General features: G+C 43.3%; 1 protein-coding gene across 19 annotated transcripts in view; it reads left to right on the plus strand.

Moving 5' to 3' along the window:
- The window catches only part of GON4L (gon-4 like), a 111,238-nt gene that overhangs the window by 55,889 nt on the left and 35,296 nt on the right, over positions 1–20,053 (plus strand). For all 19 annotated transcript variants that reach the window (XM_054551546.2, XM_054551560.2, XM_009243190.3 and 16 more), the window contains 2 exons: positions 9,946–10,047; positions 19,578–19,618. In XM_054551546.2, coding sequence (XP_054407521.1) covers positions 9,946–10,047; positions 19,578–19,618 — 143 coding nt within the window. The remainder of the gene's footprint in view (positions 1–9,945; positions 10,048–19,577; positions 19,619–20,053) is intronic.

Genomic DNA, 20,053 nt, shown 5'->3' on the forward strand with positions numbered 1-20,053 from the left:
TACTAAAAATACAAAAATTGGCTGGGCGTGGTGGTGCATGCCTGTAGTCCCAGCTACTCAGGAAGCTGAGGCAGGAGAATCACTTGAACCTGGCAGGCGGAGGTTGTAGCGAGCCGAGATCGCACCACCGCGCTCCAGCCTGACAACAGAGCAAGACTCCATCTCAAAAAAAGAAAAGAAATAGACTGAGTAAATGGTTGGGTAGGTAATGCTAGGAGTAAGTCAGGATAAGTGAATGAAAGAAAATAACAGGTCCTTGAAGGTACCTTATGATACTATTAATAGTTATATTGTATATCATTTGGCAAATGTTTGAGTACTTTCTTTATACAAGGCATTGTGCTAGAATCTGTGAGGGATAAAGGAGCATAATCATTTGGTCATGGAATAAAAGCTTTATGAATGACAGGGTGCCTGGCCCATTGTTAGGTTCACAATACATTGTATTTTTGTGTGTGTGTGTGAGACAGGGTCTCACTCTGTCACCCAGGTTGGAGTGCAGTGGTGAGATCTTAGCTCACTGCAGCCTTGACCTCCTTGGTGCAAGCAATTCTCCCACCTCAGCCTCCTGAATAGCTGGGAATACAGGCTTGTGCCATCATGCCTGGCCAATTTTTGTATTTTTTGTAGAGTTGGGGTTTTGCCATGTTGCCTAGGCTGGTCTCGAACTCCTGCGCTCAAGCGATCCTCCTGCCTCTGCTTCCCAAAGTGCTGAGATTACAGGAGTGAGCCATCGCGCTCAGTCAGTATATTGTAAATGAATGAAGTTGTTGAGTAAACTCAGATATGCCATCAAAGTGGCATAAATGCTGTTGTAAGATTTTAGAAGAGGGCAGGGTAACTTTTGTTTAGGATGATCAGAGACAGCTACATGAAAGAGCTGGTAATTGAAATGGACCTTGGAAAGATTTTTGAAAACAGTGACAGGGAGGAGAGGAGGCGTCTGAGTAGAAGTGACATGATATACTCTATATGCTGGGTTCTGTAGGATATATTCTTTCCAGAGTTTTCTCTTTTTTCCCTGTAAAACTGTAAGAGTAATATATGCTTGGTATAAAGAAATCAAATATTACAGAAATAAAACAATTAAAGCCTCCCCCCCCCAAGGAAAATGTACATATCTACGTACATGAAATTTTTAATATGATTTTTTTGGGGTTTATGTATCTCTTAGAGTTTATTTATTGGCACTTCATTTTCCTACCAGTCATTTCCAAAGCCTTTGACACCAAGGTTCAAGTTTCGTTCCCCAGAGGGACTACTGATAATAGTTTGATATGCATCTGTGAGAGTTTTCAGTGTGTAGTTACTTTTTAGTTTTCCACATGAATGTGGGGATAAGAATAATTAAATTTTAGTCCTAAATTTATTTATTTGTTTATTTTATTTTATTTTTTTTACCCAAATGTGTTTTTAATTATAGCATTAACAAAGATAAAGCAAAATCAGGGAAGTACAAAATAATTACATGCGAGTCTAACAAAATAAACATCATTTGTTCTTAGATTCTATGTACTTCCTCTAAACCTGCTGTTTTTCCAAATATTGGACCTTTTCCTCTTTACTAGTTTTCTTTTTTTTTTTTTTTTAAAGTATTTATTGATCATTCTTGGGTGTTTCTAGGAGAGGGGGATATGGCAGGGTCATAGGATAATAGTGGAGAGAAGGTCAGGAGATAAACACATGAACAAAGGTCTCTGGTTTTCCTAGGCAGAGGTCCCTGAGGCCTTCTGCAGTGTTTGTGTCCCTGGGTACTTGAGATTAGGGAGTGGTGATGACTCTTAAAGAGCATGCTGCCTTCAAGCATCTGTTTAACAAAGCACATCTTGCATCGCCCTTAATCCATTTAACTCTGAGTTGACACAGCACATGTTTCAGAGAGCACGGGGCTGGGGGAAAGGCCATAGATCAACAGCATCCCAAGGCAGAAGAATTTCTCCTAGTCAGAACAAACTGGAGTCTCCTATGCCCACCTCTTTCTACACAGACACAGCAACAATCTGATCTCTCCTTTCTTTTTCCCACACATCCCCCCCCGCTTCTTTTCAACAAAACCGCCATCGTCCTCATGGCCCACTCCCGATGGTCGCTGTCTCTTCGGAGCTGTTGGGTACACCTCCCAGACAGGGCGGCTGGGCAGAGGCGCTCCTCACCTCCCAGACAGGGCGGCCGGGCAGAGGCGCTCCTCACTTCCCAGACGGGGCGGCCGGGCAGAGGCGCTCCTCACATCCCAGACGATGGGCGGCCGGGCAGAGACGCTCCTCACTTCCTATACAGGATGGCGGCTGGGCAGAGGCGCTCCTCACTTCCCAGACAGGGCGGCCCGGCAGAGGGGCTCCTCACATCCCAGACGATGGGCGGCCAGGCAGAGACGCTCCTCACTTCCTAGACGGGGTGGCGGCGGGGCAGAGGCTGTAATCTTAGCACTTTAGGAGGCCAAGGCAGGCGGTTGGGAGGTGGAGGTTGTAGCGAGCCGAGATCACGCCACTGCACTCCAGCCTGAGCAACACTGAGCACTGAGTGAGCGAGACTCCGTCTGCAATCCCAGCACCTCGGGAGGCCGAGGCGGGCAGATCACTCGAAGCCAGGAGCTGGAGACCAGCCCAGTCAACAGGGCGAAACCCAGTCTCCATCAAAAACACAAAAACCAGTCAGGCGTGGCGGCGCGCTTGCCTGCAATTCCAGGCACTCAGCAGGCCGAGGCAGGGAGGTTGCAGCGAGCCAAGATCACCGCAGTACAGTCCACCTTCGGCAACAGAGGGAGACTGAAAAAAGAAGGAGAGGGAGACCGAAGAAGGGAGAGGGAGGGGGAGGGGAGAGAGGAGAGGGGAGAGGGAGTCCTAAATTTAAATTTAAGACTTTTCTCAAACATTTAGAAAAGATAGTCCAGGCGTGGTGGCTCATGCCTGTAATCTCAGTACTATGGGAAACCAAGGCATGAGGATTGCTTGAGGCCAGGAAGTCAAGACCAGCCTGGGAAACACAGTGAGACCTCATTTCTATTTTTTTTTTTTTTTTTCTTCAGACAGAGTCTTGCTCAGTCGCCCAGACTGGAGTGCAGTGGTGTGATCTCGGCTCACTGCAACATCTGCCTACTGGGTTCAAGCGATTCTCCTGTCTCAGCCTCCCCAGTAGTTGGGATTACATGCACTTGCCAGCTCGCCTGGCTAATTTTTGTATTTTTAGTAGAGACAGGGTTTCACCATATTGGTCAGACTGGTCTCGAACTCCTGACCTCAGGTGATCCACTCGCCTTGGCCTCCCAAAGTGCTGGGATTACAGGCATGAGCCACCGTGCCCGGCATTTCTATTTTTTTTTTTTTTTTTTTTTTTTTTTCTTTTATTATTATTATTATTATTATTATTATACTTTAGGTTTTATGGTACATGTGCGCAATGTGCAGGTAAGTTACATATGTATACATGTGCCATGCTGGTGCGCTGCACCCACCAACTCGTCATCTAGCATTAGGTATATCTCCCAATGCTATCCCTCCCCCCTCCCCCCACCCCTCTATTTTTAAAATAAAATAAAATTTTAAAAAAGAGAGAGAAAATAACAAGAAGCAAATTGTTTTAAATCTTAGCATATTTCTTTTTTTTACCTACCCTCTGAGTAGAGGGGCTAACAAGCCACAAAATGAAAAAAATTGTGTAAGGAGAAAAAGATGGAGTTTGAAGCTGAGTCATTAACATGCAAAGTATAGAATCAGTTCCTTAATAATTAGCAACTGATATATTATCCTGTTAGTCATTCTGATAGGAGTCTAAGCTTCTGAGTTTTCCATTACTCACCCATTTGACAATCTGATGAAAACTATGCAGCCTTCCCCCAGAAAAAAATGTACATATCCAAATACATGAAATTTTTATATGATTTTTGGGAGATAATATCTTTTAAAGTTTATTGACACTTCCTGTTTCTACCAGGTTCAGAAATCTCCACAAAAAGGAATGGACAGGACAGATAGTTCTTTTTTTTTTTTTTTTAAGCAGCAAGATTTATTGTGTAGAATCCGCAGCGTGGAAGGGGACCCGAGTGGGTTGCCCAAGGACAGATAGTTCTAACCACTTTGTAGACAGTGAAATCTCAGAGAAATTCATTGTCTTGCTCAAAGTTACAGAATCAATTTGTTATACTCCTAGGAGTAGAACCCAGTTTAATATTCTAGGAACATGTCTCAATCAGAGAGGTTTCATGGTAAGTTAAACTTTTTTTTTTTTTTTTTTTGAGACAGAGTCTGGCTCTGTTGCCCAAGCTGGAGTGCAGTGGCACAATCCCTGCTCACTGCAACCTCCGCCTGGGTTCAAGCAACTCTTCTGCCTCAGCCTCAAGAGTAGCTGGGACTACAGGTACGCGCTACCATGCCCGGCTAATTTTTGTGTTTTTAGTAGAGATGGGGTTTCACCATATTGGCCAGGCTTGTCTCGAACTCCTGACCTTGTGTTCCACTCGCCTCAGCCTCCCAAAGTGCTGGGATTACAGGCTTGAGCCACCACACCCGGCCTAAACCATTTTTTTTTTTTCTGAGACAGAGTTTCACTCTTGTCCGCCAGGCTGGAGTGCAATGGCGCGATCTCGGCTCACCACAACCTCCGCCTCTCAGGTTCAAGCTATTCTCTTGTCTCAGCCTCCCAAGTAGCTGGGATTACAGGCATGTGCCACCATGCCTGGCTAATTTTGTATTTTTAGTAGAGTCAGGGTTTCACCATGTTGGTCAGGCTGGTCTCGAGCTCCTGATCTCAAGTGCTCCACCCACCTTGGCCTCCCAAAGTGCTGGGATTACAGGTGTGAGCCACCACGCCCGGCCTAAACCATTTTTTAAAAGGATATGACTTTTCATAATGAGCTGTGTTTTTTGTTTTGTTTTGTTTTGTTTTGTTTTGTTTTGTTTGAGACGGAGTTTTGCTCTTGTTGCCCAGGCTGGAGTGCAATGGTGCGATCTCAGCTCACTGCAAACTCTGCCTCCCGGGTTCGAGCAATTTTCCTGCCTCAGTCTCCCAAGTAGCTGGATTACAGGCATGTGCCACCACGCCTGGCTAATTTTGTATTTTTAGTAGAGATGGGGGTTTCAGGTTTCTCCATGTTGGTCAGGCTGGTCTCGAACTCCCGACCTCAGGTGATCCACCCGCCTTGGCCTCCCAAAGTTCTGGGACTACAGGCATGAGCCACTGCTCCTGGCCTTCATAATAAGCTGTGCTTTTTATCTTTGGCCCAGGCTAAACAAAATAATTACAGTAAGAAAGTCAGGTTCTCCTAGCTTTATCGGTAGCAGCAGCTTTGGTGCTTATTTTCATCACTTTGGTTCAGAGGCCTGAGATGGTAGCTATTGGGAAGGAAAGGCCAGGCAGAACTGACTTTCAGGATTTTGTTTCTCATAATTTGGTTCTGAGAACTTGAATCAGAATTGAGGAGTGTATGGATATGTAGGGTGATGTTTATTAAAGATACAGATTTCAGGGCTTCACCCCTTACCTACTGAATCAGAATCTAATGAGTACGGTCTAGGGATCTAATTCTGATATATCTAAAGGATTGGAAACTACTGGTCTGGGAAAGGTAAGAGTGCATGATAAAGGTTGATTGGGGAATTGGACTAATGGTTAGGGGGAGGGTGAAAATCTTCTTTTCTTAAAATAAAACTTCAGTTTTTTTTGTTTTGTTTTGTTTTTTTTTTTGAGTCAGAGTCTCACTCTTGTCACCCAGGCTGGAGTATAATGGTGCAATCTTGGCTCACTGCCACCTCCACCTCTCAGGTTCAAGCAATTCTCCTGCCTCCACCTCCTTAGTAGCTGGGATTACAGGCACATGCCACCATACCCGGCTAATTTTGTATTTTTAGTAGAGATGGGGTTTCACCATATTGGTCAGGCTGGTCTTGAACTCCTAACCTCAGGTGATCTGCTGCCTTGGCCTCCTAAAGTGCTGGGATTACAGGCGTGAGCCACCACACCCAGCAACTTCAGTATTTTTGTATATGCCTATTCGGACAGATTTTTAAAAGAGCACACAAAGCCAATGGTTAGGATGGGTGTGGCCTCCAGATCTACCAGTTGAGTTAAAAGACAATACTGGAGGGGTATATCAGCTGGGTAAATACTGACATTGTTAATAAGTCAAAAAAGTCATTAAGCTCAGAGGACATATTCCACAATCAGGGTACTAAAAGCTAAGCAGAACTCAGAAGAATCCCCCCTAAACGATTTTTCAGCATCTTTGTTAAATGAGTGCTCTGAGAATAATATTGGCTGACCCATTTGTGTGGTATGGGCAGAAGCTATCTATTGCAGTTTTTGCATCCAAACAGATGGAGTCCAAACCTGTGCACACTACTCATTATTATGGGCTCTTCCAGAACTTTCATTATTCGGCAATGTTTGTTAAGAACTTGCTGGCCAGGCGCAGTGTCTCACACCTGTAATCCCAGCGCTTTGGGAGGCTGAGGCAGGCAGATCATGAGGTCAGGAGATCGAGACCATCCTGGCTAACACAGTGAAACCCCGTCTTTACTAAAAATACAAAAAAAAAAAAAATTAGCCCAGCATGGTGGTGGGTGCCTGTAGTCCCAGCTACTTGGGAGGCTGAGGCAGGAGAATGGCATGAACTCGGGAGGTGGAGCTTGCAGCGAGCCGAGATCGCCCCTCTACTCCAGCCTGGGTGACAGAGTGAGACTCCGTCTCAAAAAAAAAAAAAAAAAAACTTGCTGTGAAGAGACTTATATAGAAAGTACTGTAGAGATTATGAATTATGAAGACAGTATTCTGTTCCTAAAGAAATAAAGAATTTGTATTGATAAGTTAAACCCACAAATAGATGAAAAAGATTTGATAATAAATAGTTATGTATAAAGAATGCAAATTAATATATTATAAGCTGAATATAAATGTTGAGTAAAGAATTATCAAGTTAGATTAGGGTTTAATCAGCACAGATTTTTCAGTGATTGTGAATTTTAAATGTGTGTCTGTATAAGTATATATATATTTATATTTATATAAAAATATATATATTTGTTTTTGAGACAGGGTTTCACTCTGTCACCCTCACTGGAGTGCAGTGGCGTGATCATGGCTCACTGCAGCCTCAAACTCCTGGGCTCAAGCAGTCCTTCCAGCTCAGCCTTCTCAGTAGCTGGGACTATAGGCACACACCACGACACTTGGCTAATTTTAAAAAAGTCATTTGTAGAGATTGGTTCCCACCGTGTTGCCCAGGACATATATATATATATGTGTGTGTGTGTTTTTTTTCTTGTTAGACAGAGTCTCACTCTTGCCCAGGCTGGAGTGCAGTGGCACAATCCCAGCTCACTGCAACCTCTGTCTCCCAGGTTGAAGCAATTCTCCTGCCTCAGCCTCCCAAGTAGCTGGAATTACAGGCACGCACCACTACTCTTGGCTAATTTTTGTATTTTTGGTAGAGACGGCGGGGGGGTCTCACCATGTTGACCAGGCTGGTCTCGAACCCCTGAGCTCGAGTGATCTTCCCGCCTCGGCCTCCCAAAGTTCTGGGATTACAGACGTGAGCCACCGTGCTTGGCCCCAAGCTATGTATGTCTGTTTATAACAAAAGATGCTCATTTATGGCCAGGCGCGGTAACCAGTCTGGGCAACAAGAGCGAAACTCCCTCTCGAAAAAAAAAAAAGATGCTCATTTATTATGAAAAGTTAAAACATTATGGAAGGGGGGCCAGGCTCTGTGGCTCACGCCTGTAATCCCAGCACTTTTTGGGGGCCAAGGCAGGTGGATCACCTGAGGTCAGGAGTTTGAGACCAGCCTGACCAACGTGGTGAAACTCCGTCTCTACTAAAAATATAAAAATTAGCTGGGCATGGTGGCGCACATCTGTAGTCCCTGCTACTCGGGATGCTGAGGCAGGAGAATCACTTGAACCCAGCAGGTGGAGGTTGCAGAGAGCCGAGATTGAGCCACTGCACTCCAGCCTGGGCGACAGAGCGAGACTCCATCTTAAAAAAAGAAAAAAAAAACCATTGTGGGAGGGTACACAGAGAAATCTTTGTTAATAGTTTTATGTGTTTCTTTCTAGATACTTTGTGGTATTCAGTCAAGCATGTATTTATCTCAAACAAGAATTTTTTTCCACAAAAAGAATCATACTATACATATTGGTCTGCATCTGCAACTTGCTTCTTTCACTTAGCAGTATAACTTATATATTTTTCCATTATAATACATAGAGATCACCTCTTCTATTTAATGGATACATGATAGTAAGAAATTTAGGTATTCTCTTTTTGGTCTTTTTCTTTTTAAATCAGTTCCTCAGTCACACTAGCTGCATTTCTCAAGTCACATGTGGCTAATGGCTACTGTATGATACAATACATTTATAGATCATTTCCATCATCGCAGAAAGTTCTGTTAGACAACACTGATCTAAAATTATCTGGGGAAAAATATTACTTTAATATATAATAATTCCATAATTTAATGACTCCTTCATAATTTTTACTTGGTAATTGAAAAGACAGTTTAGCATTAACATTAAAGAAAATTAGGCTGGGGCCTGTGGTTCACGCCTGTAATCCTAGCACTTTCGGAGGCCAATGCAGGCGGATCACCTGAGGTCGGGAGTTCGAGAGCAACCTGGCCAACATGGTGAAACCTTGTTTCTATCAAAAATAGAAAAATTAGCCGGGCATGGTGGTGGGCATCTGTAATCCCAGTTACTTGGTAGGCTGAGGCAGGAGAATTGCTTGAACCTGGGAGGCAAAGTTTGCAGCGAGCCAAGATCATGCCACTGCACTCCAACCTGAATGACAGAGCGAGACTCCATGTCAAAAAAAAAAAAGAAAAAAGAAAATTAAAAGGGAGAAAAACATCCCTATTTCTATTATTCTAACCTAACAAATGTTTATTATTTTTGTATATTTTTAGTTATTTATGATTCTTATTGTAAGGATATAATTTTTCATGCTTATGATTATTATGTATGTATTATACTTTTGTCATACATGTATTGAACATTTATAGAATGGTTACATATTCACATTTTATATGTGTACATGTTGAGTATCCCCTTCATCCAAAATGCTCAGGACCAGAAGTATTTTGGATTTCAGATTTTTTCAGATATTAGAATATATGTGTTATTATACTTAACAGGTAAGCATACCAAATTTGAAAATTTGAAATCTGGGCAGGGTGCAATGGCTCACACTGTAATCTCAGCACTTTGGGAGGCCGAGGCATTCAGATCGCTTGAACCCAGGAGTTCAAGACCAGTCTGGGCGACATACCAAAACCCTGTCTCTACTAAAAATACAAAAATTAGTTGGGCATGGTGGCATGTGCCTAATCCCAATTACTTGGGAGGCTGAGGTGTGACAATCGCCTGATCCTGGGCAGTCAAGGCTGCAGTGAGCCATGATCATGCCACTGCACTCAGGCCTGGGTGACAGAGTGAGACCCTGTCTCAAAAAAAAGGAAAAAAGAAAATTTGAAATCTGAAGTGCTCCAATGGCTATTTCCCTTGAGAGTCATGTTTGCACTCAAAAAGTTTCAGATTTTGGAGTTTTGAATTTGGAATGCTCAACCTGTTCTATTTTATACTAAGAAATTATAATTATATAGTCATTCCCTAATTGTTGGAAATTTGGGCCATTCCTTTTTTCACTGTCAGCTTCATTGTACAAGTAGCTTTTACAGAAAGTATTATTTTCATGGAATATACTACACAAAATTAGCTGGGCGTGGTGGCGTATGCCTGTGGTCCCAGCTACTCAGGAGGCTGAGGTGGGAGGATCACTTGAGCCCGGGAGGCAGAGGTTGCAGTGAGCTGAGGTTGTACCACTGCACTCCAGCCTGGGCGACAGAATGAGACCCTGTCTCAAAAAAATAAAGAATAAATGTGCTTTATTGGAACAGATTCTTAGAAGTTTGAGAACAGAGTTAATGAGTATCTGAAACACTTTTTTCCTTAGATGAAGCAGACGATGATGATGATCCAGAATATAATTTCCTGGAAGACCTTGATGAACCAGACACAGAGGATTTCCGGACTGACCGGGCAGTGAGAATCACCAGTGAGTCTGTGTTTATTCTAAGTCCTGCTCTTGACTGCTTTGCAGCTGTCTTTGTTTACTTTGTAGATTTTTAGGGGTGAAGTTTGCAGCTCATCCATGTTAAGACATTTAGGTTTCCTTTACCCATTTATTGACCTGATTCTTTAAATTTAGGTATATATTCAGAAAGCCCATCAGTTATTCATTTGTATATCCCACAGTCATGTATTCGGTCCTTACTGTTTGGCAGGGATTGTGCAAGATGAATAAGACATGGCATCTGTGCTGTAGGAGTTCAGCCTAGGAGGGTGATAGAAACAGAAAAAGTTACAATACAAAGTGATAAATGCTGTAACAGGTTTTACATAAGGTATAATAATGACCTAAAAGAGAGTGTCATCTCCTAGTATATGATATGGACTAGGATAGGAGAACTTAGGAAAGAATTTGCAGAATGAAATGGCTTTTTATCTTAGTTTTGAAGGAGGAATAAGAAATTAGGTGAATAGGGACAGAGAGGAATATTGCAAATAGAAGAGCATCTGCAAACCACAGAATTGTAAAACATCAAAAAAGTATGTTTGGAAAATAGTAAGTACTTTGGTGGTGGTGTATGCATGAAAAGATAGAGAAGTGGTAGATAAGATTAGGTAGTGTTTACATCATGGAGGATCTTTAAGCTCTCAAAATGAGGTTTAAGGGCAGGCATGGTGGCTCACGCCTGTAATCCCAGCACTTTGGGAGGTAGAGGCGGGCAGATCACCTGAGGTCAGGAGTTCAAGACCAGCCTGGCCAACATGGCGAAACCCTGTCTCTACTAAAAATACAAAAATTAGCCAGGTGTGGTAGTAGGCACCTGTAATCCCAGCTACTCCGGAGGCTGAGGCAGAAAAATTGCTTGAACTCAGGCGGGAGAGGTTGCAGTGAGCCGAGATCACGCCAGTGCACTCCAGCCTGGGCGACAGAGCAAGACTCCGCCTGAAAAAAAAAAAACGAAAACGAGGTTTAAGCAGTAAATCAGTAGGAACTGATTTGGATTTTAGAAAGATCACTTTGATTTAATACCAATTTAATGTATTAATTTGTTAGGTAAAGTGAACAAGACTGGAGGTATGGAAAACAATTATGATAACTTGGCTTGAGTTATTTCTATAAAAAATTATATCATTGAGCTAGGAGTGGTGGCTTACACCTGTAATCCCAGCACTTTGGGAGGCTGGGGCAGGAAGATTGCTTGAGCTCAGGAGTTCAAGACCGGCATAGGCAACACAGAGAAACTTTGTACTAAAAATTTAAGAAATTAGCCAAATATGTTGGCATGTACCTGTAGTCCTAGCTACTGAGGAGGCTGAGGCAGGAAGATTGCTTCAGCCCAGGAGGTCAAGGATTCAGCAAACTATGATAGTGCCACTGCACTCCAGCCTTGGTGGCAGAGGGAGACCCTGACTCAAAAAAAAATTATGTCATTGGCTAGTGTGTCAAGCATAGAAAACATACATTTCATCCTGAAGAAATTCTACCTATGGGGAGAAAGAAAAATAAAAAATATATTTCATAAGCCATTGATTTTTATTGCATGTATGCATGACCCTGTACTGGAATAATATACACGACATGGAGAAGGTAAGATGCTGGCTCTTGACCAGGTTATGCAGAGAGCTTTATAAACCTCCAAGATATACCTAATTAATGCAGTTCTTTGTGTAAAGAGAATTATGTAAATACAATCCTTTAGAACTTACATTTTATTTTATTGCTTTATTGTGCCTTTCACCTTGCTTTTAAGATTAGAATACCATTTCCTTTGTGAAGATCTTTCATTTATTTTGATATATTATGACAGGGATAGTGGAAGCATTGAAAGGAAAGCACCAAGAATTAGAGAAAATGTAGAATGAAAAGATTTGAGGATTTAGGCTTTGAGAAAACTGAAAGGAGAATCTAGAAAAGTTCAAGAAAAAACTAGAAAATCTAGTGTCGTAGAAACCAAAGGAAGAGTCTTTTGGCTGGGGCACAGTGGCTCATGGCTATAATCCCAGCACTTGGGAGGCTGAGACGGAAGGATTGCATGAGCCCAGGAATTCAAGACCAGCCTGGGCAAGATAGTGAGACATTGTCTCTACAAAAACATTTAAAAAATAAAATAAAAATTAGTCAGTCGTCGTGGTGCATGCCCATAGTCCCAGCTACTTGGGAAGCTGAGGTGGGAGGATCACTTGAGCCCAGGAGGTGGAGGCTGTAGCGAGCAGAGATCACGACACTATACTCCAGCCTGGGTCAGAACAAGACCCTGTTTCAAAAAAAAGAGTCTTTCAAGAAGGACAGAATGGTCAACAGTGTTATATGCAAGTAAAGAAACATCTGCTTAAAGCACAAAAGCAGATCTTAAGTTCAGCTATCATCCTGGAATATATTTGCCTTCCCTTTTTGATTGTTACTTTTCAGTTTACATATAATTTCTCAAGGAGATTCTCTTTCATTAGGATTGATCTTCTTGCTTTGCATTCCCGTACCACTCTTTTTGTCCTTTTATATACTGATCACCTCATAATTGCTTATTTAATATCTGTCTTCTCCCCTAGACTGTGAGCTTCCCAAGAGCTTTGTGTTGTTTATTGCTGTAAAGCTGGTGGCAATATTTGCCAATCAAATAGAGATGGGTAAATGAAGGGCAGTCTTTCTAGTCATACAGTTCTGTGATGATCGTGAAAGCTGGAGTAGAATTTTTAATTTTTTTTTCTGCCTCTTGTCCTCTTGTGTCTCATTGTCATATTTGATTATAATCTCTTTAAAAGGACTTATCCTTATATGGATAACTAAAATAAAAAAATTAAAAAGCATAGAATCACAGAGTTTGAAAAGCTCCATGTGGTCACATGTTTTCCGCCCACTTGAGAATTTGTTTACACCTCCTCTGAGGTGGCCTTTTTAGTCTCTGTTTGTATACCTTCAGTGACAGGGAGCTCAACAATTCTGCAGATAGTATATTGTAAACTTGAACACCTCCTCAATTAATACTTTCCTTATTGAACCCAAATTTGAATGCAAAGCAAGAAGATCAATCCTTTTATATTCCTATTTGTCTTTATTTTATTTTATTTATTTTATTTTATTTTATTTTTTGAGATGGAGTTTCGCTGTTGTCGCCCAGGCTGGAGTGCAATGGTGTGATCTCAGCTCACTGCAGACTCCGCCTCCTGGGTTCAAGCGATTCTCCTGCCTCAGCCTCCAGAATAGCTGGGATTACAGGCGCCCGCCACCACGCCCAGCTAATTTTTGCATTTTTAGTAGAGACGGGGTTTCACCAGGTTGGCCAGGCTGGTCTTGAACTCCTGACCTCAGGTGATCCACCCGCCTCGGCTTCCCAAAGTGCTGGGGTTACAGTCATGAGCTGCACTGCGCCTGGCCTCCTATTTGTCTTTTGCTGTTAAAAAAAAAAGCAGTTTATCCCCAAGTGTACATATTAAAAGATGTTTCTGTTTTTTTTTTTTTCCTATGCAAAACATAGGAAAGTTTCAAGTTTCTTCTGCCAGGTTTCTTCTTCTCCAAAGCCTTGGTGTCCAGACCTCTCACCATGCACATTACTCTTCTCTGGATTCTAGCATTTATTTTCTTTAAACTTTTCCCCTGTTACATCTTATTATGAAATTTAAAAATATATATAGAAAAGTTGAAAAATTATACAGCTAACATTCATATACTCACCACCTACTTTTTTTTGAGATGAAGTCTCACTCTTGTTCCCCAGGCTAGAGTGCAATGGTGTGATCTTGGCCCACTGCAGCCTCCGCCTCCTGGGTTCAAGCGGTTCTCCTGCCTCAGCCTCCTGAGTAGCAGGGATTACAGGCGCCTGCCACCATGTCTGGGTACTTTTTGTATTTTTAGTAGAGAAGGGGTTTCACCATGTTGGCCAGGCTCGTCTCGAACTCCTGACCTCAGGTGATCTGCCCGCCTCAGCCTCCCAAAGTGCTGGGATTACAAGCGTGAGCCACTGCGCCCAGCCTCACCACCTACTTTTAGTTTTTTGGTTTTTTTTTTTGAGATGGAGTCGCACTCTGTCTCCAGGCTGGGGTGCCATGGCGCCATCTCGGCTCACTGCAACCTCCGACTCCCTGGTTCAAGCAAATCTCCTGCCTCAGCCTCCCGAGTAGCTGGGATTATAGTCACGCGCCACCATGCCCAGCTAATTTTTGTATTTTTAGTAGATACAGGGTTTCACCATGTTGGCCAGGATGGTCTCGATCTCCTGACCTTGTGATCCGCCCACCTCGGCCTCCCAAAGTGCTGGAATTACAGGCGTGAGCCACCGTGCCCGGCCAAACTTTCAATAGGTTTAATATAAACTGTGGGCCTTTCATATGTGCAGGTTTCACAGCTACAGATTCAACCAACCTCGAAAATATTCTGGAAAAAAAAAAATACAGCAAAAAATAATACTAGCTGGGCGTAGTGGCTAACATCTGTAATCCCAGCACTTTGGGAGGCTGAAGCAGGAGGATCGCTTGAGCACAGGAGTTTGAGATCAGCTGGGCAACATACTGAGACCCCATCTCTACAAAAAACTTAAAAATTATCTGGGTGCAGCTGGGCGCGGTGGCTCACGCCTGTAATCCCAGCACTTTGGGAGGCCAAGGTGGGCAGATCATGAGGTCAGGAGTTCGAGACCAGCCTGGCCAATATGGTGAAACCCCATCTCTACTATAAATACAAAAATTAGCCGGGTGTGGTGGCTCACGCCTGTAGTCCCAGCTACTAAGGAGGCTGAGGCAGGAGAATCGCTTGAACCCGGGAGGCGGAGGTTGCAGTGAGCCAAGATCGCACCACTGCACTCTAGCCAGGGCAACAGAGTGAGACGCTGTCTCAAAAAAAAAATTTATCTGGGTGCAGTGGTGTGTGCTTGTAGTCCCAGCTACTCTGGAGACAGAGTCAGAAGGATCCCTTGAGCCCAGAAGTTCAAGGTTGCAGTGAGCTGTGATCATACCACTGCCACTGTACTCCAGCCTGGGTGACAGAGTGAGAGCTTGTCTCAAATAAATAAATAAAAAATAATAAGGTATAACAAGCATTTATAAGATATAATAAGCATTTAAGGTGATAAGTAATCTAGAGATAAGGTATACAGGAGGATGTGTGTAGATTATATGCAAATATGACATCATTTCTGTATAAGGGACTTGAGCATCCTCAGATCTTGGTATCCATGGGCTCCTGGAACCAATCTCCACAGATACTGAGGGATGACTTTATTTGCCTTATCATGCAGCTGTCCATCTCCCTGTCTGTCTGTGGATGCATCTTAGTTTTCAAATGCATTTCAGAGTAAATTATACTTCACTTTTTTTTTTTTTTTTTTTTAAATTCAGACAAGGTCTATGTTGCATGGGTTGGTCTTCAACTCTTGCGGTCAAGCGATCTTCCCACCTCAGCCTCCTGACCAGCTGAGATTACAAGCGTGCGCAATGGCACCTGGCTATACGTCACTTTTTTTTTTGTATTTTTAGTAGAGACGGGGTTTCACCATCTTGGCCAGGCTGGTCTCGAATCCTGACCTCGTGATCCTCCCACCTCTGCCTCCCAAAGTGGTGGGTTTACAGGCATGAGCCTATACTTCACTTTTAACCACTTCAGCACACATATAATGAACTAGAATTCAATATTTGTTTATGATTTCTTTTTATAGGTAATTTTACACACAGTGTATCACACACATCTCAAGTGTACCATTTAATGAATTTTGACATGTGTGTACCTGTGTGACCCAAATCCCTATCAGGATATAGAATCCTCACCCCAGAAAGTTTCCTCATGCCCCTTCCAAGTCAATCCCCACACCATCCCCTCAGAGGCAACCAGTGTTCTGATTTTTTTTTTTTTCCAAGACGGAGTCTCGCTCTGTCACCCAGGCTGGAGTGCAGTGGCAGGGCTCACTGCAAGCTCCGCCTACCGGGTTCACGCCATTCTCCTGCCTCAGCCTCCCGAGTAGCTGGGACTACAGGCACCTGCCACCACACCCGGCTAATTTTTTGTATTTTTAGTAGAGACGGGGTTTCACTGTGTTAGCCAGGGTGATCTCGATCTCCTGACCTTGTGATCCACCTGTCTTGGCCTCCCAAAGTGCTGGGATTACAGGCGTGAGCCACTGCGCCCAGCTTTTTTTTCTTAATCACAGGTTAAGTTTGCCAGTTTTAGAACCTCACATAAATGGAATCATAAAGGATGTGCTTTGTGTGTAAGGCTTCTTTCACTCAGCATAAGATTTTTGAGATTCATTTATGTTGCATGTGTCATTAGTTTGTTCCCTTTTATTGTTGAGTATAATTTCATTGTGTATATGTACTACAGATTATCTATTTTTGTATTGATCACCTGGGCTATTTTTAATTTTGGGTAACGAATAAAGCTGCTCTGAACTTTTTTGTGCAAGTCTTTGTGGAAATGCTTCATTTCTCTTTCTCTTTCATTTGTCCCCACCTATGAGTTAGAAAAGCCATATTTCATTTATCTTGGGTCAGCTATATAGGAGACAAATCACTGGGTCACAGGGTATGTTTAGTTTTATAAGAAATTGCCAGACCATTTTCCACAGTGGCTTTCCATTTTACATTCTCATCAGAGTTCTGGTTGCTCTACATTCTCAGCAACGTTTGGATTTTAATTTTTTTTGTTGGCTGGGCATGGTGGCGCACACCTGTAATCCCAGCACTTTGGGATACTGAGGCAGGCAGATCACTTGAGGTCAGGAGTTCAAGACCAGCCTGGGCAACATGGTGAAACACTGTCGCTACTAAAACTACAAAAAATTAGCCAGGCGTGGTGGCGCATGCCTGTAATCCCAGCTACTTATGAGGCTGAGGCATGAGAATTGCTTGAAGCCGGAAGGTGGAGGTTGCAGTGAGCTGAGATCGCGCCACCGCACTCCAGCCTAGGCAACAGAGGGAGACTCAGTCTCAAAAAAATAAAATAAAAAATAATTAAATTACTTAATTGATTTTGTTTTTGTTTTTGTTTTGTGTTTGAGACAGTCTCACTCTGTCTCCCAGGCTGGAGTGCAGTGGTACTATCTCCGGTCAGCATAGCCTCCGCCTCCTGGGTTTAAGAGATTCTTGTGCCTCAGCCTCCCAAGTAGCTGGGATTACAGGCATGTGCTACCATGCCCGGCTAATTTATTTATTTATTTTTGAGATGGAGTCTCGCCCTGTTGCCCAGGCTGGAGTGCATTGGTGCTATATTGGCTCAGTGGGACCTCCACCTCCTGGGTTCAAGTGATTCTCCTGCTTCAGCCTCCTGAGTAGCTGGGATTCCAGGTGTGTGCCACCATGCCTGGCTAATTTTTGTATTTTTAGTAGAGACAGAGTTTCACCGTGTTGGTCAGACTGGTCTCGAACTCCTGACCTCAGGTGATCTGCCCGCCTTGGCCTCCTAAAGTGCTGGAATTACAGGCGTAAGCCACTGCCCCTGGCCTGGATCTTAATTTTTTTAATGTCTTCCTAAGAAGGGGCTTTATAGAATTGTTCACAGTCCTCCAGACATAGTGTTAGACTCTGCTCTAGTTCAGTGATATGTTTGCCTTGTTGGTTATGAGCCCCATTTTGGAGCAACTGTGTCTTATTGAACTTGATATCAACCAAAACTTTTTTTTTTCCTCAGATTCTTGTAACATCCAAAACTTTCAGGTCTTTTTCACATTATTTTTAAGCCACGTCACCTTTTCATGCAGTTAATAAACTGATCTTTAAAACTCTTGCTGGGCGCGGTGGCTCACGCCTGTAATCCCAGCACTTTGGGAGGCTGAGGCGGGCGGATCACGAGGTCAGGAGATCGAGACCATGGTGAAACCCCGTCTCTACTAAAAAATACAAAAAATTAGCCGGGCACGGTGGCAGGTGCCTGTAGTCCCAGCTATTCAGGAGGCTGAGGCAGGAGAATGGCGTGAACCTGGGAGGTGGAGCTTGCAGTGAGCTGAGATTGCGCCACTGCACTCCAGCCTGGGTGACAGAGCGAGACTCCATCTCAAAAAAAAAAACAGAAAAACTCTTAACTGTAGGACTGGGCACCGTGGCTCACACCTGTAATCCCAACACTTAGAGAGGCCAAGGTGGGAGGATCGCTGGAGCCCAGGAGTTTGAGACCAGCCTGGGCAACATAGCAACATGCTGTCTCTATTTAAAAAAAAAAATTCTTAAACATAGAACTTTAAATTTATCCGTATATGTTGCATCCAGTTGATTTGAGAAAATATAATTTTGAATTTTCCATCTGTTGGATTGGCAGTCCCTTTCAGCTTTACATCATCTACAGATTTGTTAAGTATGTTCTCTGGGTCTTCTAAGTCACTGATGGAGTTCTTGAATAGTTCAGATCCAAAGACAGCGTCCTATAAAACCCTGTTGGAAACTTGTCTTTCTCTCTCTCTTTTTTTTAGACAGTATCTTGCTCTGTCGCCCAGGCTGGAATGCAGTGGCATGGTCTCGGCACACTGCAGCCTCTGCCTCCTGGACTCAAGAGATTTCTCTCACCTCAGCCTCTTGAGTAGCTAGCTGGGACTGCAGGTGTGCGTCACCAAGCCCAGCTAAATTTTTTTGTAGAGATATGGTTTCAACATTTTGCCCAGGCTAGGAGACTCATGTCTTGATTTCATTCAGTACTGTGTGGATTTGGATAGGTCATCTAATTGTAAAATCATCCAGCTCACATTTTCTCCTGTCTTCTTCCTTTTAGAATTTAAGCTTCATGAGAATAGAACTCTCTCTCTCTCTCTCATTCTCTCATATAGCCCAAGCATCTAAAACATGGATTGAAGTATATTGTGGTTTTTTTTTTTTTTTTTTTGAGACGGAGTCTCACTCTGTTGCCCAGGCTGGAGTGCAGTGGCGCAGTCTAGGCTCACTGCAAGCTCCGCCTCCTGGGTTCATGCCATTCTCCTGCCTCAGCCTCCTGAGTAGCTGGGACTACAGGCGCCCACCAACACGGCTGGCTAATTTTTTGTATTTTTAGTAGAGACGGAGTTTCACCGTGTTAGCCAGGATGGTCTCAGTCTCCTGACTTCGTGATCCATCTGCCTCGGCTTCCCAAAGTGCTGAGATTACAGGCATGAGTGACCGCGCCCGACCTCAATAAATGTTTTTGAATAAATGAATGAAGGATAGCCAGTCATAGTGGCTCACACCTGTAATCCCACCATTTTGGGAGGCCGAGTTAGGCTGATTGCTTGAGCTCAGGAGTTGGAGACCAGCCTGGTGAAACCTCATCTCTACAAAATATACAAAAATTAGCCGGGCGTGGTGGCATGCGTCTGTGGTCCCAGCTACTTGGGGAGCTGAGGTGGGAGGATCAATTGGACCAGGGAGGGGATGTGGAGGTTGCAGTGAGCCGAGATCGCGCCACTGCGCTCCAGCCTGAGTGACATAGCGAGACCCATCTCAAAAAAAAGAAGGATAGATATGAAGAATTTGTCATGCCTTGTTGAAAACATTATACATTGTCTTCATGGAATTCCTCGTTATTGTAAAATCTAATTTATACCAACAACATACTCTCTGGCTTTCTTGCAGAAAAGGAAGTAAATGAGCTGATGGAAGAGCTGTTTGAAACTGTGAGTAATGATCCTCAAGTGAGAACATGGGATTGTAAGTCGGTTCTCCAGCAAGATGTGTCATTTTGTCTCTGTGATGCTCCCTCTAGGAGAGGGGGTCTGACTGAACCAATTCTCCTTTTAGTCCACCTGGGAAAGAATATAATGACAAGGGAATTTTGCTACCTACTAGACTCTTGATTATACACATGTATGTTGTTCTTATTAACATTTTCTTTGAAACTTCTTTTTTTTTGACAGGGGTCTTGCTCCGTCACCCAAGCTAGAGTGCAGTGGTGAAATTACAGCTCACAGCAGCTTTGACCTTCTAGGCTCAAGCAGTCCTCCGTATAAGCCTCCTGAGTAGCTGGGACACACCAACACACCCAGCTAATTATTTTATTTGTAGAGACAGGGTCTTACAACATTGCCCAGGTTGTTCTGGAACTTCTGGGC

The sequence above is a fragment of the Pongo abelii genome, chromosome 1 (genome assembly GCF_028885655.2).
Source record: "Pongo abelii isolate AG06213 chromosome 1, NHGRI_mPonAbe1-v2.0_pri, whole genome shotgun sequence".
Taxonomy (NCBI): Eukaryota; Metazoa; Chordata; class Mammalia; order Primates; family Hominidae; genus Pongo; species Pongo abelii.